The 19,657-nt window shown below is 48.5% G+C and overlaps 1 protein-coding gene across 3 annotated transcripts in view; it reads left to right on the top strand.

Annotated features, from left to right (window-relative positions):
- Positions 1 to 19,657, top strand: part of AMPD3 (adenosine monophosphate deaminase 3) — a 46,965-nt gene that overhangs the window by 2,315 nt on the left and 24,993 nt on the right. The window contains exons 1-3 of one of the 3 annotated variants that reach the window (XM_003781094.1): positions 1,774 to 2,110; positions 6,832 to 7,057; positions 17,237 to 17,429. In XM_003781094.1, the coding sequence (XP_003781142.1) occupies positions 6,837 to 7,057; positions 17,237 to 17,429 (414 nt within the window). In that variant the 5' untranslated portion in view covers positions 1,774 to 2,110; positions 6,832 to 6,836. Of the gene's footprint in view, positions 1 to 1,773; positions 2,111 to 2,721; positions 3,081 to 6,831; positions 7,058 to 17,236; positions 17,430 to 19,657 lie in introns of those variants that run through there. The other 2 variants (XM_003781096.1, XM_003781095.3) reach the window with 2 other exon arrangements.

Consider the following 19,657-nt stretch of genomic DNA (forward strand, 5'->3'; position numbering starts at 1 on the left):
AAAAAAAAAAAAAGAAGCATACACTCTGTGCCACGTACTAGCCGAAACACTTGATATATGCTAACTAATTTGTCATGGCAACCTATGAGGTTGGCACTTTTATTATCCTCATTTTATAGGGAATAAAACTGAACCGCAGAAAAGTTTAGTAACTTACTCAGGGTCATGCAACTAAGTGGAGGAACAGGATCTAAACCCAGGTAGTCTGGCTTGAGTCTATGTACTTGAACCATACATGGTACTGATTCTTGAGATTGCTATAGGTAGACTAAGTTCATTCACTCATTCATTTTTTATGCATTCATTCAACAAATATTTGTTGAATGCCTACCATATTTCAGGCATGGGGATACAATCATAAATGAGGCAGGTAAGATTTGTCATGGAGCTGATGTTTTGTAGGCGAAGCCCCTTTGCCCAATTCCTTATATGAGTCACACACACCTCCGAGATGAGAAGGAAAATGAATGGATCTGTATGGGCAAGCTCATGCTTTGCTTTGGGTGAGGAGAATAATGTCTTTTTTGATGAGACATGATTTGATTTCAGGCTTTCCTGTGTTTCAAGGCTTGTAAGGGGCACTTGAGTGAAAAAAGTGAATGCAATCTTGTTTCTTGGGTTGAAGAAGGAAGTCCTGGGTCTGTCTGGTTACTGTAGATTGTCTCGATGTCTGCTCAAAAGGGAAATAAGGCTTTAAGCTTAGGAGTGATGCTCTTCAGTTCAAGGAGACATCTAGGCCACAAGGAACAGGGACATGTTAAGTTTAAGGTGGAATTGTAAGGTCTTGAGCAGAGCTTGCTGCCTTTCTGAGACAGAGCTGTAGTTTTCTCCTAAACTTCCCATGTTCTGGAGGGTTTTCCATCCCTTTGGCTCTAGCAAGACCATTGGCCATTGTTCCAACCTGTGTCATCTTAGTGGGGCTGCTGCCTGCCTCTGTCTGGACCAGATGGAGTCAGCCTCATACCAGTAGCTGGGCCCCAGAAAGGCAGCTTTCTCTGGTTGGAAAATGAAGATTCAAAGTGGAAGGTGTTTTCCAAAGCCCACGCCATGAGATATTAATAGGCACCTTTCCTATGACAACAGTGGTGGGATGGTCAAATAAGTGCATTGGGTTAAACAAAGTTAAGCAGCTTTCTTTACTGCAGGACTTCTTAGATATTTAATCTACTAGTAGAAAAATTGCATGAATTCTTATAGAGGACTATGCTCTATATTTCCCAGGCCTTCTGATCTGTGTTCTGCAGACTGCAGTTGGGAAATACTTGTTTAGATTAAGGCTATCCAGGATCCCAGGCACTGGTTGGACTCTGCCACTCTCCCTGGTTAAAGGGGCAAATAGAATCTCCTGAACATGTAGGATTCAGGGTCCATAGGCTAGGATGACCATTGTAGCCCCACAGTGCCACCTCCTTCCCCAAAACAGTGGCAGAAGGAATCATTTGCTTTCTCCTCTTCTGGGGGGACAGTACCAAGGGCTTGTGTTTTTTTTTCTCATGCTGTAAATCCATTTAATTATTTAATGAATAAACATTACCCTCTCTCTAGGTTGCTTGTAGCCTGCTAGTTGCACTGTTTATGAAACAGCTGTGAGGACAGGTGGGTTGTAATCCCTGGGTAGCTAAAGCCCGGCAGTGGCCCAAGGATCATGTGTCAACCCTGTAATCTCCTCTGTGCTCGCAGGAATTATGATGTGGGCTAAGTAAGGCACAACCTCACGATTGGATGTGAGGAGGTGACTCAGGCCCAAGTCAGGGCCACAGCTAGCCTTCCAGTAAACAACTGACCCATCCTTTCTGGGCTCTTCTCCCCAGGATTTCAACAGAACCACAGAAATAGCCATTTTGCTCATGGTTATCTCCCAGACCCACATGATTTAAGTTACTGGGAGGCTGTGTGTCTGTTCTGAGCCTTCCCACTCTCCTAAAGGGCTGATGAAATACTGAGCTTAGCACCCTGTGATGCTGTTTTAATCCACCTGCTTGGTTATAGAAGATTGCTCCTGTGGGTCACTTGAAGCGGTCTCCATCTTTCCCAGGGAGAGTGGCAGAGTCCAGCCAGCACTTGGGAGGCTGCTCCGAGCTGGAGGCCCACGTGGGAGCCACCAGCGGCAGTAAGAAGGGGTGGGTGTGGGAGTGGGCACAGGGGGGTCATGTGGGCATACTTCACATGTGCGTGCTTGGGGGTGGTGGTGGTAGAGTTTCTCAGGCTGCCCAGTCGTCTGTGATATGTAACTTCTTTCTGGAAAGGAGGAAAAGCATGGAACGAGGCTGCCTCCTTTTTATCCCAGCATGCCCCTGTCTGCAGTCTGCCTTGTGCGGAGGCAGTCCCCTCTCCCTGAGGCTCTGTCCTCTCCCTGGAACTGTGGAAGCAGTTGGTGGTTTTTCCCTTTCACAGGAGGAGGCAGGAAGAGGATTGTATTGGCAACTGGGCTTGGGGATCCCCCTGCCAGTTCTGGGATGCTCTTTAGAGGGTTGCTTTGGGGGGCTTTCTGAGAAGAGGCTGGGCAGGCTGCTCCTGAGATGAGTCCTCTTGGTGGGATGAACCCAGTGGCCAGATCAGGTCTGAAATCAGTTCAAAACGGAAGCAGCAAAGGGGACGGTATCATTCATTGCTACTCAGCTTTCAGGAGGAGCCTGGGCATTACAGGAGGAGGCTGTCTGTGGCTTATCTCCCTCATTAGTCAGGGCGGCTGAGTGTACTGTTGTGTTGGGGCAGCTGCCATTTTAGTTTCTTCTGCTGAGGGCTGTGAGCAGGGTCAGGACACTGCATTCAGATACCATAGTCATTTTGCCTGGGATAACTGGTGTTACCTGGGCCTATTAGGATTCTTGGAAATTTTCCACTTGTATTTCATATTCACGGAAGAATTTCCAGCCCAGACTTTTCCTGCTCTGGCTTACTGCTGCTCACGGATATGCAAAGCAGAGACCTTCCAGCCTCGGCAGACAGGACCCAGCTAGCTGCACTCCCATACTGACTCAGCTCAGCTCGCTGGGCAGCACGCGGCACCTGGCCCGAGCGTGTCACCTACATAGCATCCACAGGCTCAGTCATGGATCAGACTTCACCATCAGGATCAGGTCTGTGTCGGGGGTTCTGGTGATGGGAGTCTGGCAAGAGTAGCAAACAGCTTCATTTATATGAGGAGGGGATTGAAGTGGTACCATCCTTCCTTTCTAGAGGGGCTGTGGTGCTGTGAAAAGTTACCGCTTGTTGAAACTAGAGTGTTTTAGAGCTTTCTAACTCTGGGACACTTCAAGCTACTGGGATCATGTTGCATGTGACAGTGAGATAAGCTGTATCACTGGCTGACAGATGCTGGTGAATTCACAGTTAAGCTTCCCAAACTTGCTGGCTTTAGCTGGCAAATGGTTGAAGGCCAGGCATGAACAGGCAGCTGGAGCTGAAACTGCTGGACATCTGCAGAGTGGGGTTTCCTGGCAGGTGTCTGGAGGGTCTGGTGGGGAGATAAGCTCTGGAGGGAAGTGTTAGCAGGCGGCCACTGTCTGCCGAGGATATCCACAAGCTAGTGGCAGCAGGTTGCTGAGGCCCGCAGCACCCCAAGGCGGTTACCTACTCTGTGCTAAGACACAGAATGAATTCTTTACCAAATATTTAATAGTTGCAGACCCCAACAACGGTTTATTTTCTCATGTTCTGTTGTTCCATTTAAACATAGGTACTTCGAAAAAACCTTTCAGTGGGGTCGCTGAGGCAGGAGGATAGCTTGAGCCCAGGAGTCTAAGGTTGCTGTGAGTTATGATGATGCCCTGCACTCTACCAGGGCGACACAGTGAGACTCTGTTTCAAGAAACAAAAAACAAACAAACACTCCCCCCCCCCCCAAAAAAAAAGAACCACAGAAAGATTCTGTAGGAAATGTTACTCTGTTATCCTCAAGTCTTTAATGGGCCTTGTGAATGTGGGTGTAGGGGCTATGGAATGCAGTAGCTCTCAATCATTGACCACAGGTGCTGTTTTATCAGCATCTTAGGGGATCTGCTTTGGGAAAGATTGAGCTAAGCTATTTAAGCTAAAGGAAAAGGAAGATTTTTTTTTTTATAGAAAGATGCATCCTGAAAAGTTTGTTTAGTTCACTTCCGCAAGTTAAAAATGCTCGTGGGCAAACATACCAGGATCTTGGATGAGAGCCCTCAGACAGCAGGGATTCCCCACCCGCCCAAATGCCCCTTTCTGAGGGAATCCTGTGAGGTGTGTCTGAGTCAGGCTACATGTGTCTGTGGGGATGGAGGGGGCAGGAAGGTGGTGCTGGGGGCAGTTTCTGTCCATTAGGAGCTAATGTGGGGATAGTCCCAACTGCTGGGGGCAGTTTCTGTCCATTAGGAGCTAATGTGCAGGTAGTCCCAACCCTGTAGCTCCCTTTGGGCCAGCCACTCACAGGCGTAGGTTCGGCCCGAGAGGGCCCTAACTCGACAACCTGCCGGAATGAGACGTTTCACTTGTTTTCCTACTTTTCTCTCTTTTCATAGGATCTTAAATGTACACGTGTTCTTTCCATTCTCTTTGTGTTTGTTTAAAAATGACAATGTGGCAGCATTAATTATCAGAGTGAAATGTCCCCTCGCACATAGGCAGCCCCACCATCTGGTTGACCCCACATTTCCAGGGTGGCCCCGCTTGCAGTTTTAATCTGTAAGGGGATGGCATTTTCATATCTTTGTCATCAAAATGTGAGTACAGTTTTATGTATTTAATACTGAGTTTTTCACTTACTGTATTTCACAAGAAATTTGTTAATGTGATTGTGCCCTCCTCAGAACGAACAGTTTTTTCAAATGAGTAGGTTGTACTTTGGCCACTGTAAAGTCGTTTCTGTAAAGAGTGCAGGTAAACACTTTGTTCTTTTTCTTCCCTCGTATTCTTTGCTTAGAAGAAATTTCTAGAAGTAGGGTAACTTGGTCAAAGGATATGTTGCTTTATGGTGTTTCGTGCCCTTTGCCTGGGGCCGTTTGATGCCTACTTTTGAGATGTTGTGTGAGGTTTTAAAATGCTGCACTTGACCCACAGATGTGGAGTTGGGGGGACCAGTGTGCAGCTGTGCTTCGGCCTGACAGACCTCCGGGTCTAGTTCTTTCACATTTCACTCCCTGTCACTTTCTTCTCAGCCTCTGCTCTGATGGCTTCCAGCTTCCCCCTCAATCTGCTGTCAGGGGATGGAAATTGCCACAGCCGGCTCTGTTCCTCTTCCTCTTCGCAGAGGCCAGGCCTTTGCTGTCTGCTGGGTTGCGTGCGGTGGTGGCCCTTCCTCACCAGCTCCCGCCCACTCAGCCCCTTAGGGTGAGAGAGGCCTGGGAAAGGCATGTCCTGAGGAGGGAAGAAAAAATGGGTTTCAGAGTCAAGGGGCCGCAGACGCACTGTGACTGCTGTTTACTCTCCTCCTGCCTGTCAGAGTCATGAGTAGTTCCACATGCCACCGAGAAGACCAGGGCAGCCAAGCCCTCCTCAGGTGCTGAAACCCCTCTGATACCTAGAATCATGCCCCTTCGACCTAAGAGGGCTTTAGAGACCACTTGGTTCAATCCCTTTACCTCTCAGATGAGAAAATTGTGAGTCCAGAGAGTACTTGTCCCAGGACAGCCCAGTAATTCCCCCCCACCAACCTCCAGAATTGCTTTCTGTCCCTGCCAGGGTAACAGGGCACTGGCTCACCTTCATCCTTGTCCGTCTGGCCGACAAAACCACTTCGCACAACCAACCGTAAAGAAACTGTGGCAGGTAGACAGGAAACTCCTCCGCCAGATCCTCTCCTGGTGAAGGTGGCTTGTTGAAAAGGGGGCAGTATTCATCCATTCCGTAAATGTTATGCAGGGGACGGTGAGGGGACCCTGCCCTGACACCGGACGGGCAAAGAGAGCAGTACAGCATCGTAGCTGAGGGCACACATGCAGGGACCAGGTGCCTGGGTTCAGTTCTCTGAGTAGAGGCTCAGAGAGGAAAAGGGCAGGGGGAGAAAGGCTGAGATAGCCACTTATTAAAAGTGTGACCCTGGGCAAGTTAGTTCTCCGTGCCTTCATTTTCTCATCTATAAAATGGGAGCACTAAGATTAACTGAGTTAATACATATAAAGCTCCTGGCAGAGTGTATATATTAAGTGCTATGCAAGTAATTGCAAAGAAAGAAAGAAATCCAGTGAGTGAGGCCGGCTTTTACTGATAGTATAGAGCAAGCAAGCAGAGAGATAGATGGGGAAAGCTGCTTTGGGGAAGTAAGTATTCAGCTTAGTAAAGAGTGATTTGGTCCCCAAACCTTCATTTTATTTGCTGTGACTTGTTAGAAGGCTCTGGAGGGTGCAGAAGACTGGAACTACAATCGGAGATTCTTTCTTTGTAGGAAAAGGCCTTGTTTTATGTCCTGGAGGATGCAGTGGATCTCTCAAGGCTCTGCTGTAAACCTGTGGGACGTTAAGCTCATGGTTAAGCCCTTTGGGCTTTGATCTTCCTCTCTGTGAAGTGGGGGAGTGAGGCTGGAGGGCTCTGAGCTGCTTCTTGTTCTTTCCTAATCGTGGAAACAGAGTCAGGAGGGCAAGGCAGCCAGAGGCTGCTGATCCCTGAGTGGGAGAAATGGAAGCACCCTTAGTTAAACAGCCCAGCCTTTGACTTCTGGCCTTATGATATGTCAGTAACCCTATGTACCCCAAATCCAGTTACTTACTGAGCTTATTTTGAAATTGCCCTGTGGGTTTGGTCTGGGGAATTCCCAAGTAGACAGCTGCCCCGAGGCCTAGGTGGGCCTGCTGCCTCTCCTCCCCTGCACTGTGACTCAGGCTGCCAGCAATTCATGAAGTTAATGGTGTGTTCTTCCTTCGCCAGCTGAGATGCCGCGCCAGTTCCCCAAGCTAAACATCTCTGAAGTGGATGAGCAAGTCCGGCTCCTGGCTGAGAAGGTGTTTGCTAAAGTGCTGCGAGAAGAGGACAGCAAAGATGCCCTGTCCCTCTTCACTGTCCCTGAAGACTGCCCCATTGGGCAGAAGGAGGCCAAGGAGCGGGAGCTGCAGAAAGAGCTGGCGGAGCAGAAGTCTCTGGAGACCACAAAAAGGTTTGTCCCCAAGACTTACTCCCATGTGTGCAGAGTGGCGCAGACCCCGGCAGGCTGTGAGTGTGCATCCAGAGATGAGGGTCCTCCTAGGGCCGAGTATGTCCCTGGAGTTGTGCTGATTTCTTAACCAAGACCACTTAACTCACCACCTATTTACTGGAGGATGTTTCTGTGTCTCTGTTGGGTCAAAAAAGTCAAAACCCACTTTCTCTCTGTTGCCGTTTCAATAACAAGTCATCTGCATAAACATGAATCGTTTCCAAATGGAGTTTCCCTTTCTTTTGGAAATTTGAGGATTTCTTGGGAGACATCAATTTTACATCTATTTATCATTTGACAAATATTTTGCATCAATAATTAACACAGCTCCTTATTTGCCAGGCACTGTGCTGGGACCAGAGATGTAATAATGAACAAGCTAGATATAGTCCCTGCCCTATGGAGCTTGCAGTAGGTCTAGAGATAATTAAGTAACTGGGCAAATTAATTAAAAAATTACAAGTTAGGATAAGTGTTGTATCAGTCAGGGTCTAACCAGAGAAACAGAAACTACTCAAGTATTAGAGATAGCACCTTAATACAGGGGAATGGTTATGCAGGTGGGTAGAGAGCTGAGAAGTTGGAGGAGAGAGAGAGACAGCTCAGCAATTAGACATAGTGGGGAGCAGCTACCATTCTATGCTCTAGAGGCAAGGGAAGAGGTGGTATTGTTAAAGCCTAGGGTGGAGTCACCCCGGGGAAAGTAGGACTGTGGTAGCCTTTCCATTGGAAACTGGAGCCAAGGAGGAGAGGCAGCAGCTGTAGGGATGCCACCCCAGGCAGAGGTGGAGGCAGGAGATATCCAGCTTCACCCTTACTGCACCAGTCACGTTCCCCCCAAAGCTGCCGTTGGCCATACCTAGTTGGGAAATGTATGTTTCCTAACATATCCGGGAATCATGGGAGAGGATGAATGGATCTGAGGCCAGACATACCAAGCACCAGCACAAGTGCTGTGAAGAAGAAGAATAAGAGGAGAGAGAAACAGAGAGAAAGCATCCTTTTTTTAGACCTGATAGTCAGGAAGGTCTCTCCACACAGGTGACATCTTAACTGATACTTCAGGAGTACAGAGGAGCGAGCTATGTGGACAGTTGAACAGGGCCTTACAGGTAGAGGAGTCAGCCGGACAAAGGCTCTTGAGTGTTCCAGGAGGCCATATGGTTAGAGGTCTGTTAAAAGAAGTGCTACGCCCAGGGCTGGAGGAGTAACAGGGCCCAGATCAGACTGGCCTTGTGCTCTCTGATAAGAAGTTTGGATCTTCATCCAAGTACAGCAGGAAGCCTTCATCCTTTCATAGTTTATCTCACCCAGAGGTACAGCTGGGTCCCTGTCTTCTCAGCTCACTGCAGACCTCAGTAGTTAACATGGTGGAACTTTGAGTACTAGTCAATGGTCAGGTCCTCAGGTCCTAAGGTACCACCTCATTTTTAAAGGCAAGTCCTTCCCTTTCTTGTTAGAGAAGAATCTTGGTATTTCCTTAACATGTTGGGGAAGAAGTGAAAAGTCCACTACTGATACAAAGGCAAGAACAGAGCTTCACCCCCGCAAGCTCAGGGCTTTCCTTCCTTGGAAGGGCTGTGAGCTCATGAAGGAATGGGCCGTTGGTTGCATTGGCCAACCCCTGGGTGGCAGCCTGTGCTGGGGAGGTGGGGTGGCCCCAGCCCCAGTGGTGCACTCTTCCCTGGAGGGTGAGCGTGTGCAGCGACCCTCATATACACTCCTCAGGCAGAACTGAAGCCCGTCAGCTTCATCAACTGAATGGTTTGCAAGGCCTTTTGTGTGTTATGAATTGAGCATTTTAGACCCTTAATGATGAGGGGAGAAGGAGTCCTGACATTTTATATATATTACCAGAAATAATATATGTCTGAGGCCAGTTTCCATTATAGACTGATGCTGAGCCTGACATCTGCAAAAAGAGCCTGTGTTTTTCTTATCAATGCCCTGGCTAAGGGCAAAATGGAAGCTTCCTTATTCTAAGTCCAAATGGTGCTCTGTGGTTTCCAGAAATTCCTCTGCAAACTTCTCTGCAGAAACTTTGTTCTGTCCTTGCCTGTTAGGTTGTGGTGTCTTGGTTGGCATCTGTCTGCCCCATTTGGCTAGAAGCTCCATTAGGACTGTGTCTGGCTCCTATTGCATCCCTAGGACCCATCTGGGAAAACAGTGGGCAGAGCCCAGTGGATGTCTAGCGGATGACACCATATTAGAGTGTCTGGACCTCTGTATCCTGCCACTCACTAGCATGCCCTGTGACCTTGGGCAAATTTGGAAACCTCTCTGGGCCCCAGCTTCTACTTGGTCTCTTAAGTGAGGATGGTGGTAGCAGCTGCCTTCATGGGGTACCATGAGGAATGCAGGAATCAACACAGAGGACAGTGCCTGGGTCACAGTGTACCCCAGAACTGCTAACTATCCAACTTCCTGCTGCTGGGATGGGCAGCAACAGCAGCTCTTGCCCTTGAGCGCTTACTGTGGGCTACGGACAGGCTGTACACTTTGCATTCTTTAATCCCTACATCAGCTTATCAAGTGGATATTCTTAGTATCCCAGTTTTGCAGATTAGAAAACCAAGGCTTGGAGAAGTTGAATTAACTTGTACAAGGACACATAATGAGTAAGTGACAGAGCAGGGACTAGAATCCACATCTTTTGAATCTAGACTCTTTAACCGAGAGGCTACCCTCTCCTCGGGGGTGGGGTAGATGGAGTCTTCAGCTCCTCAGTGTGTAGACACTGGATTGGCATGAGATACTGCTCCCTGAATGTAAATGCCAGCTTTGGAGTGAAGGGAGGGAAGAGGCCAGAGCTCCTGCTCTGTTGGCTGGCTTCCTTTCTGCAGGAGAACTTGGTCCCTGGACTACCTGTCAATGTCCCAGCACCCTCCAGGGCTGTGCAGGCCCCGGTCTGTCTTTAACTTCATTGCTCACTAGAAGTGTCTTTCCGTGCACATGTTCAGATGTTAGCATTTCACGGGCACCCTCTCTCCTCAGACCCCTCTCTGTGGCACCTCCTGACATCCTGAATATGAACGGCAATCGGGAGCCTTCCTACAGGCCCAGGAGCCCAGAGTCTGCGGGTTTGTGTTTCAGACTGTGATGTGAGATGGGACTTCTAGTTTGGAAAACTAGAAGGTTATCTTGCCCTGGATTCTCTGACAAGCCTGAACATTCCTGGCACTTGCAGAAGGCTTTCCTTTACAACAATTTTCTTGTTCTCATTTAGAAAAACAAAAGTATACAGCTATTTTAAGTACAATGTAAAGGTACATGCTGAACTATGGAAGTAAATAGCTTGTTATGAAAAGAATTTGGGTTGTGAGCGAGAAAGAAGAACACCTAAAACATGGGGTTTGTTATCCAGGGTCAGAGCAACTGGGAGCAACCTATGCAGGGTTCAGATGTAACCCTTTCAGGATTGGGGACTCATCCAGGGAGCCAGAGCTCCCAACTGCTCAGAGGGAACCCATTTTGCAGGCAAGGCCGAGACAGGAGACCAGTAGGACAGCTTGCTGCATGCCCTTTGCCCCCTTAGGAAGATGGCACTGGCTAGGTCTCTCCTGGGACTCAGGGTTGGTTAAGGTCAGAGAGCGGGGTGGACTTTAAGGAAGCAGAGTCAGGAAGCAAAGACTAGAGCAGGAAACCCTGCTGAATGTGGTAGCTCACACCTGCCTGTAACTCTAGCACTCTGGGAGGCCGAGGTGGGAGGATCCTTGAGCTGAGGAGTTTGAAACCAGTCTGAACAAGAGCAAGAACCTGTCTCTATAAAAATAGAAAAACTACCCAGGCATCATAGCAGGCGCCTATAGTCCCAGCTACTGGGGAGGCTGAGGCAAGAGGATTGCCCAGAGATTGAGGTTGTTGTGAGCTATAATAATGTAAGGATACTTTACCCAGGGCGACAGGGTAGATTTAAAAAAAAAAAAAGTTGGGGCAGTGCCTGTGGCTCAAAGGAGTAGGGCGCTGGTCCCAAATGCCAGAGGTGGTGGGTTCAAACCCAGCCCCGGCCAAAAACTGAAGCCAAACAACGAAACAAATAAAAAAAGCCAGGAACCCTCTGGTGGTGCTTACAGCCAACTTTTGTTCACTTTGAATCTCATCTGCATATCCAGGGAGAGTTCACCTCCCTAGAAATGTACATGTAGGAACTTAGCCAACATTAATAACAACATGCAAAATTTCCAGGCAGCCCAAATGCCCATCAGGGCTCCTCTGGCTCTCCTGTTTCTTCTTTTTTCCTCCTCCCCCTTTTGTTTTCCTTCTTCTGTAGTTTTGTTGAAATTCGCATGCCATACAATCCACCCATTTAAATTATACAATTACCTGTTTTTCGTATAGTCACAGAGTTGTGCAACTATCACCACAATCAATTTTAAACATTTTCATCACCCCTAAAAGAATCCCATACCCTTTAAGTGGTGAAAATGTTGACATTTTCATGGAGGACCGTCCCCCCATCTGTGGCACCTACCATTCCTGTGTCCTCTACTACACATATTCCTACTTCATTCAGAGTTCTGATAAGCTGGCTGTTTTGTTTTTTATTCTGTGGCAATTTAAAGAAGTAAATTAGAAGTAAGGAGAGGTGATGCCTGGGCTTTGGAGTCACACCAACTGGGTCCAAGTGACAGTGCGTCACTTACTAGTGAGTGGCCTTGGTCAAGGCTCTTAACTGCCTGGTTTCCTAATCTATAAAATGAGGGTAATAGATCTCCCTTGTGAGAATTACATGAACTAATAAACAAAAAATCCTTAGCACAGAGCTTGGAGAGTCAGCAATGTTTTTGTTATTGTTATTATTTAACAGTCAATCGTCGGGGAGGAAACAGAATAATTATGAAGAACAGACACAAGAATTCGAAGCACAATAGTCTAGGGACAGGACACTTGGAAGACTGTGACTGGATAATGCTCAGTGATGACTCTGAGTCATTGAGAGAACTTTGAATTATGTTCAGCATGCTTTGATTAAAAATGTAGGTATTATATGTTTCATTAAAAGAAAGCCACACCCAAATTTTTAAAAAATTAAAATATAAAAGGGATAGACTTTATTACCTGAAATTTGGCTACCCAGAACAGTCACTTCCCTGATAATGTTTTGAGTAGAATAGATAAACAGATACTGCTATGAATTGAGCATAGCACAGCTAAAGTCTTGCTAAATCATTTTTATCTTATAGAACTTGTTAAATCTGGGGTGGGTAACTTAAAAAATGCAAAGCCTGTCAGCAAAAGAGCTTCTTTTGAAATAGCCAATTCATCTGCTTTAGAGTTTGGAATAGAAATTGTAAAACTTAAATTAAAGGTGATAAAGACTGTGTTTCCTTTTGACCTCAGGGTCTTTAGGGAGGAAGGGCAGCTGGGAGGAGTGGGGGAGGGAGAAGCAGAGGTGAGTGGGAGGAGACAAATGGAGACTATAGTCAGGAGTGGAGGAGAGAGGTTGGAATAGGAGCAGGAGGGGCAGGTTTCCAGGGGAGCTCAGCGCACAGCTGAGTCTTCACACCTGCAAGGTGCTGGGGTCAAAGCTGTACCCACTGGCCAGGCCCCAGGCCTCTGGTCACCCCGTGCGGAGTGAGTGGTGTCTGTGGGATTTGCCTGCCTCTTACAGTGCCTGGCATGCAGCATGTGTCAGAGTCAGCTGATTCTGCCCCTCCTCTCCAGATAGGCTGGGACCTCTGGCTCAATGACAGTAGGTGCCAGCTCTTCACGTAGTCCCTGTAGACCAGGGGTCCCAATCCCACACGAACTGGTGCAGTGACAGCATAAGCAATCAGGGCAGATGAGCCTGTGGCGAATGTCTGCCCCATCTGTCAGCATGTGAATTCACATTGTTAATAAAACCCTGGCTTGTGACTCCTGCCTTTAATCTTTAGAGTGATAATTCTCATCTGGAGGAAGGACTGCTAGAATGATCTGTGTGCTGGGGGAGGGTTTCAAACAAGCCTCCCCGTTCTGAAATGTCCCCTCTTGCTCCCACCCCCAGTCTGGATTAAGTGTCTCTTCTGGGATCCCAAAATATCTGGGGCAGCTCATTACACTAGCCACATTGTATGATAGCAATCTACTGAACTGTCTGAGTCCATCTCTGCCACTGCACAGTCAGTCCTGGAGAAGGAGTTATATTTACCAACCCTTTTACCCCCAGGGCCTGATACCCAGTAGTTGACTGAATGACATGGGTTCCCTGTGTGGCCCCCTGGCTCAGGATGCACTTGAGAGCCTGGTGAAAGTTTTGCTGTGGCCGCCCCTCCTACCTGTTAGTCCTCTGCACAGAGCATTGGGCAGTGGGCTTCAGAAGGCCCCTAGAAGGATGCTGGCTGTTCTCCAGAAGAGCAAAGAGGGCTTCCAAGGGCTCTTAACCTGCATTTGGCACATGAATCTTGTAACAAGAGGTTCCAGGGCCTGATTCCCAGGAGGTGAGGAGAGGAACAGGGTAGGGTAGGGACATAGTGACTGGTGAGGCCAGCCAAGGGCCACAGAGCGGCTAGGACACAAGAGAGGGGCTGAGAGGTGAGATACGGTGATCACAGCCCACTTGACCAGATCACCTCCTTGTCTTGAGGGCCTGGAAGACCACCCATTTCAGGGATGACAAAGCTGCCCCCTGGCCCTTTGGGCTCTCAGGCTTGGACAGGAGCTGGTGTCCTCACAGACCCACATTCTGCCAGCTCTGGCCGCTCCTTGGCAGGCGTGTGGGCAGGGGAAGGGGGCGGCAGGCAGCTGGGGCGGAATTGGCTCATGCCAGTGCCCCGGGGGCTAGCTCGAGGTGCAGCAGGTGGAACTGCAGCTGGACAGGTCTTGGCTGTTAGGAGGAAGTGCTTTCTCACAGTGGCACCAGATCATGTTTAGGTCAACTTTGTGTTTGTGCGTCTGGTGCTGACCTGGCTCAGAGTTATTTATTGAATGAAGGATTAACTGCTGATGTCTTATTTAGGAATGTAGTGAGTGCTCTGTCATTGAGTATTCAAGCAAAGGCTGGCTTCATGAGAGGGGTAGGGTCTGTAGTCCTTAAACTCTTGTCAAGCCAGGAAACCCCATAATCCTATAATTGAGAGAAAAATAATGGCAACTTATTTTATTATTGTAACACATGTGGGGCCTCAGACAGCTTTGAGAGGGAGGATACGTACACATACACACACACACTCTCAGACACACGCATTCAAACACACACTCTCACACTATCAGGCATCCACACTCACACTCGCACACACACTCAGCCGCCACTCTCCACCTTTGTGGGCTGAGCCTTGGTGTGAGACAGTGGATACTAGATATGGGCCTGTGGTAGGTAGAATTTCTAAAATGTCCCCCAAAGATGACCCTCCCTAATCTCTAGACCCTATGAATATGATGCCTTTCACTCCTGTGATGATGTTATGGAATATGGACAACCTTAAGATAGAGAGGTTCACAGAGGACCTAATTAAATCCCATGAGCCCTTAAGACAGAGAGGTTTCTCAGGCTTACAATAGGAAGGGAAATCGGAGAGATTCGGAGCACCAGAACAATGACCGTTCCTGGCTTTGAAGATGGAGGGGACCTATGTACAAGAATCAGAGTGTGGTCAGTAGCTGCTAAGAGTGACCCCTGGCCAACGCCAGTGAGCAATCCAGGACCTCAGTCTTACAGCCACAAGGAACCAAATTCTGCTAACAACTGGAATGGGCTTGGTAGTGGCTTTCTTCCCAGAACCTCTAGCTGAGATCCCAGTGTGGCCAATATCTTGTTTTTGGCCATTTGATACCCTAAGCAAAGTGCTCAGCCAAACCCACCCAGGCTTCTCACCTACAGAACTCTGAACTAATAAGTGGGCATTGTTTTAAGCCACTGAGTTTGTGGCAATTTGTTATGCAGTAATACAAAACACACACAAGGTCCTCCCTTGGGCTCCACTGAGCTTTTCCAACTTTCTCAGACTCAAGCTTAGTGGTTAGCTTCTGGTTATTCCAAATCCAAGGTGAGTGGGCCCTGGGGAGTTGGCCCATCTGTTGTTAAACCTGTCTCTTGTGCCTGCAAAGTCTAAGCCCCCACCCAAGGATGCCCATGGTTGGCGATCTGGAGGTCACCTGAAGGCCAAGGCTGTAGCCATGAGGATGTCTTCAAGAGGAGAATTCTTTCAGCTCCAGCTGGTGGGCATTGGCTTCTTTACTGGGTCAGAAACATACAGACATTCCTAAGTCAAGCCTGGTGCGTGCTTGGCTTAGGCAACCTTCCAGCTTTTTGGTTAATTTTTTTTTTAACCATTCTTACCTGTTGCTCACCTCAGATGTCACCTGATGCTTCTCCTTGTCAGGACCAAACCTCAGATAGCACTGAGGATGAGGTTGCATAAATGTAAAAATAGTGATCTGGCAGGCATGTGAGTGACACAGAAGCCAGCATCTCATGGGACCTAGCTGAGCCTGTCAGGATGTGAGAGTGATGGCTCTTCCTCTAGGTGTGAACATCTAAAAGATGCCAAAGGAAGGACCTCATTGCTCAGGATGAATCTACCTCTGAAGAGTGAGTGACTGGTGTGAGTTGGCATCTTTCTGGAGAGGCTTGGTTCAGCCCCATGTGATGGATGGCAGGCCCAGGAAAGCCAGGGCTAGGGGCTGTCAGAATTTGGGTGGAGTTTCCCAAAGCAGCCCAGTGTATCTTTTACACAGGGCCAGGGGCAGGGCAAAGGTAAACTCTTGAAAAGGCCACCTTCATCCTCCAGGTATAAATAGCCTCGTCCCAAAGAGGCTATGATAACTCAGAGTAAGCTGGTAAGGACCAGAGGACCATGGCAGGTGGTGGGTATATATTTAGGGGAGGAGAGCTGTGGTTCCTGAAAAATCAGCAGCTATGAGACCTGGCCAAGAGCCAGAGGACGACAGCTGCTTCCGCGTGAGCCATGGAGTCCACTTGGGGATCAACCGATTTCTCCACTCCTGTAGGTGTTACTGGTGCCTGGAGGAGAGGAGGGGTGTGATGGGCTCTGGTGGGTCACAGTTGTCACTGAGTCTTTTGCTGGTGGCTGTAGGCCCTGGTTGTGGTGGAGTAAACACCCAGGAAGCTGCTGGGCCCTATGACACAAGGTAGGGCAAAAAATCAGCTAGTTTCTGCATCAGGCACTGTGGGGAAGCAAGGCAATGCAGGAGGACTGGGGAGATCGGGTTCCACTGGAGGCAGAAAGTCACATGTGGGAGGGGAGTGCTGATGGCTTCATCTTCCTGCTGGGTCATTCTCTTCCTGGGGCATCCGGGACTCTGGGTGGTGTCACTGGAAGCATTACTATTGAGTTAATGAGGAAGGTGGGGTCATCACAAGTCAGCCTTGCAAATAGGTGCGAGGTTGTGGCTTTGTAAACCAATCTTGGGCCCCAGAGTCAGTGAAATCATCTTTCAGCGCCCAAGTGACAGGTCCAGAGGGACCTGAAATTGATGCTGATCAATCTCTTTACCATAACAGAGGCACAGATCTGTGCCTGCTCCAGCAGCAACAGCCAGGATGGCAACACCAGGCTTGAGGAGGGAGCAGCAGGGGTGGTGGCTGGGCACAATGGCAACCCTGCCATGTGACTTTGTGCAAGCCCTTTCCTGTCTCTGGGCCTCTGACTCTTTTATAAAACAAGGAGGTTGGACTAGGTGAACATTCCTGTCTCTTCTGGCTCTAGTGCTCCAGATCCCGAACTGTGAAGTACAGTGTGATTCTCTCTCTGTGACCTGTTCATAGTCCTTCCTGAGACTGTTCAAATGTGGTTACCTGGGGACAGCATACTGTCCACACTGCAGGGAAGCCTGGTTGATTCAATGCCTTCCTCACCTCTCATGCCTTTTGCTGTTAGAGCCCCTGCAGTGTGGCCTGCTGTCTGTCTCAGGGTAAGCTGGTAAGATCCAGAGGACCATGGCAAACACAGCCCACAGCAGTTCATAGTCACATTTGCCATGCAAACACAGCCCACAGCAGTTCGTAGTAACCACAGGTTGGGTGTTGGGGGGGCTGTGCTCCATGTGGAGAGACCTGTGTAAGAGGAAGGCACAGATAATTAGAAACTTCTTATTGGTAGGGCCAGCACCAGGAATTAACCATAGCCATGTATATAGACTTTATCACTCACCCCAATCAGCTGCTGATGTCTCCTACTTTTGCTTGTCCTTGGCTCTTAGAAAGAAAAGTTTCAAGATGATTCGGTCCCAGTCCCTGTCTCTGCAAATGCCGACACCTCAAGACTGGAAGGGCACCCCTAGTCCAGTCGTGTCTCCCACAACCCCTGTGCTCGTGGGAGCCACTTCCCAGCCCACGCCAGAACCCATGCCCGAGTTCCAGCGGGTCACCATCAGCGGAGATTACTGTGCTGGGGTAAGGTGTCTGTGGGAGTGTTGTGTGTGCCTTTTTATGTGCGGAGACTGGGGCCCTGTGGGCCATTGGGGCCATGCCCAGCCCGAGCCGGACCCCGTCTGTGGGTATCTGGGCAGTGGTGGAGAGGAGGCACAGGAGTTCACAGGGAAGGAGGGTCCTGGCAGAGGCTGTGGGCTGTAGATGTGTCTGTGGGCTGCCCCGTCCCTGGGAGGAGGGCCCTGGCTGCAGGCTGGCACTTGGTAACTATGGCCCATAAGTTCCATATGTCCTCTAGGTCCAGAAGGCTGCCTGTCCCTTATTCCCACAGCTTTTTGAGAAAGGCGCCAGCTCGGGCCCTATTGTGTTCCCACAGATTAATAGATTCAAGGTCATGGTGCTAGTTGGACGTGTGAAGTTATTCACTGCTGCTTAGTTTAGGTGCACTTGAATATAGGCTGGACCCCTTGACCAGGAAGAGAGGGTCTTATTTAGAAAGTGTCAAGCTTGCTTTACACTCAGGGAGTTCACTCAGTCACTGAAAATGTGCTAATTTCCTTTGATTGGCTGAATCCTTTTTATGAATGCTTACTTCTTGGAGAGAAATAGCACTGACTTAGTGCCAGGGTTAAGTTTGGCTCTGTCTTCCAGCCCAGCCCACTCCTCATGTTCCAGCTGGCTTCGGTAGTCTCTCTTCTTTTTCACAGCAGCTGTAGGATGTACAGTGAATCTGAGAAGGCTCTTCCTATAAAATTTCCATCAAGTTTAAAAAGTATTTTGGTTTTTTTTTTTTGTGATGGAGAGTACTTGCAGATGGTATAAAATAGACAAGGTATAAAAATGGCATCTATCCTCAAGCACCCAGCTCCCTCCTCAGAGGCAACCACTGGTTTTGGTTTCTTGCGTATTCTCACATTGGTGGTCTGACTATGCGCATGTAGTTTATCCATTTATTCTTACACAGATGGTAGTTTACCACACATATTATACTGCACCTTGGTTTTTTCACTTAACAGTATATCTTAGAGATAATGCCGCGTCGATATAAAAAGAGCTTCCTTGTTCTTTGTTTTACAAGTGCACAGTAGTCTACTGTATGGATGTACCATAATTTATTTCAATTTAGTTCCCATGGATGGAAATTTAGGTTGCATTGGAAACAATTCAGGCCTTGTCTGAAGATGAGTATCCTGACTGAGGGTGTGATGTCCACCCAGCCTCTGGCATGTGGGTAGAGCAGTGGAAAGGGAGAGTGGAGATGGGCTGACCACCAGCTGAATAAGAGGACATCAGCTTGGATTGTTAACTCGCTTCTTTTTACCAGTCTCCTGGCACATAGTAGGGCATGGAGTTTCTGAACTGGGCATTTGGTCTCCAGAGAGCCAAGTGTTCATGAGAACCAGGCTGCCTTGAAGATCACCATGGCACCCAGTGGGTCTGCTGCCAGCCTGGGGCCTGCAATTTGTACAGGCCTGGTTGATGGCCACTGGTCGGCTGGGATCCTGAGAACCTTCTCTGATACCCTTAGCCATGGCCCGAACCCCTTCTCATGACAAGTTCATTGGTTATGCAGAGAAAGTGTTAGGCTTTGTCATTGGCAAGCTCATGTTTTTGTCTGAAGTGTTTCTGTCTGCTCACCTATTCCTGCTGTTCTCAGAAGCCATCCATTAGAAGGCATAAAATGGAATTAACACACCCTTGTGGGGACAGTTGGAGGCAGGGAAGGAGAACCTACCACCTTAATGAAAAGCAAGAAGTAGTATTTAGTAAAAGCATAAAAGTATGCAAGGGAAAGATATATATCAACTCCTTCCCTCTGAGGATGGGGGAGGGTGGAGGATGTTGGAGGAAGGCGAGGTTTAGCTGTACCTGTGATATTTCCCTAAACTTATGAGGAATCTAAACAATTATGAAAAATATCAATATTGTTAGCCCGAGAAGGTAGGTTATATTATCGTCAGTGTGTGTCTGAAGATACCTGGAATCATTCAAAAGTGAAAGTGTTTTGGTTAAGCAGAGCAGGAAACTTCTAGGCCCCCTGCGCTTTCCATTCTGTGCCCCGTCAGCATGTGGTATGTGGCGGTGTGTGGCAGGTCCCTGTGCTGCTTCGCTTAGCCCCATTGCCACTGGCTGGCTGGTGCTCATCTCCTGAAGCTCATCCTTCCCAAGCAGACTAGGATTATTGAGCCCAGGGAAAGGCAGGACTTGATCTCATTCATCTTTGAATACAAGGCAGCTCTGAGAAAGCAGAA

Source organism: Otolemur garnettii, unplaced genomic scaffold (assembly GCF_000181295.1).
Source record: "Otolemur garnettii isolate 467f Iridium unplaced genomic scaffold, OtoGar3 scaffold00001, whole genome shotgun sequence".
In the NCBI taxonomy this organism is placed as follows: domain Eukaryota; kingdom Metazoa; phylum Chordata; class Mammalia; order Primates; family Galagidae; genus Otolemur; species Otolemur garnettii.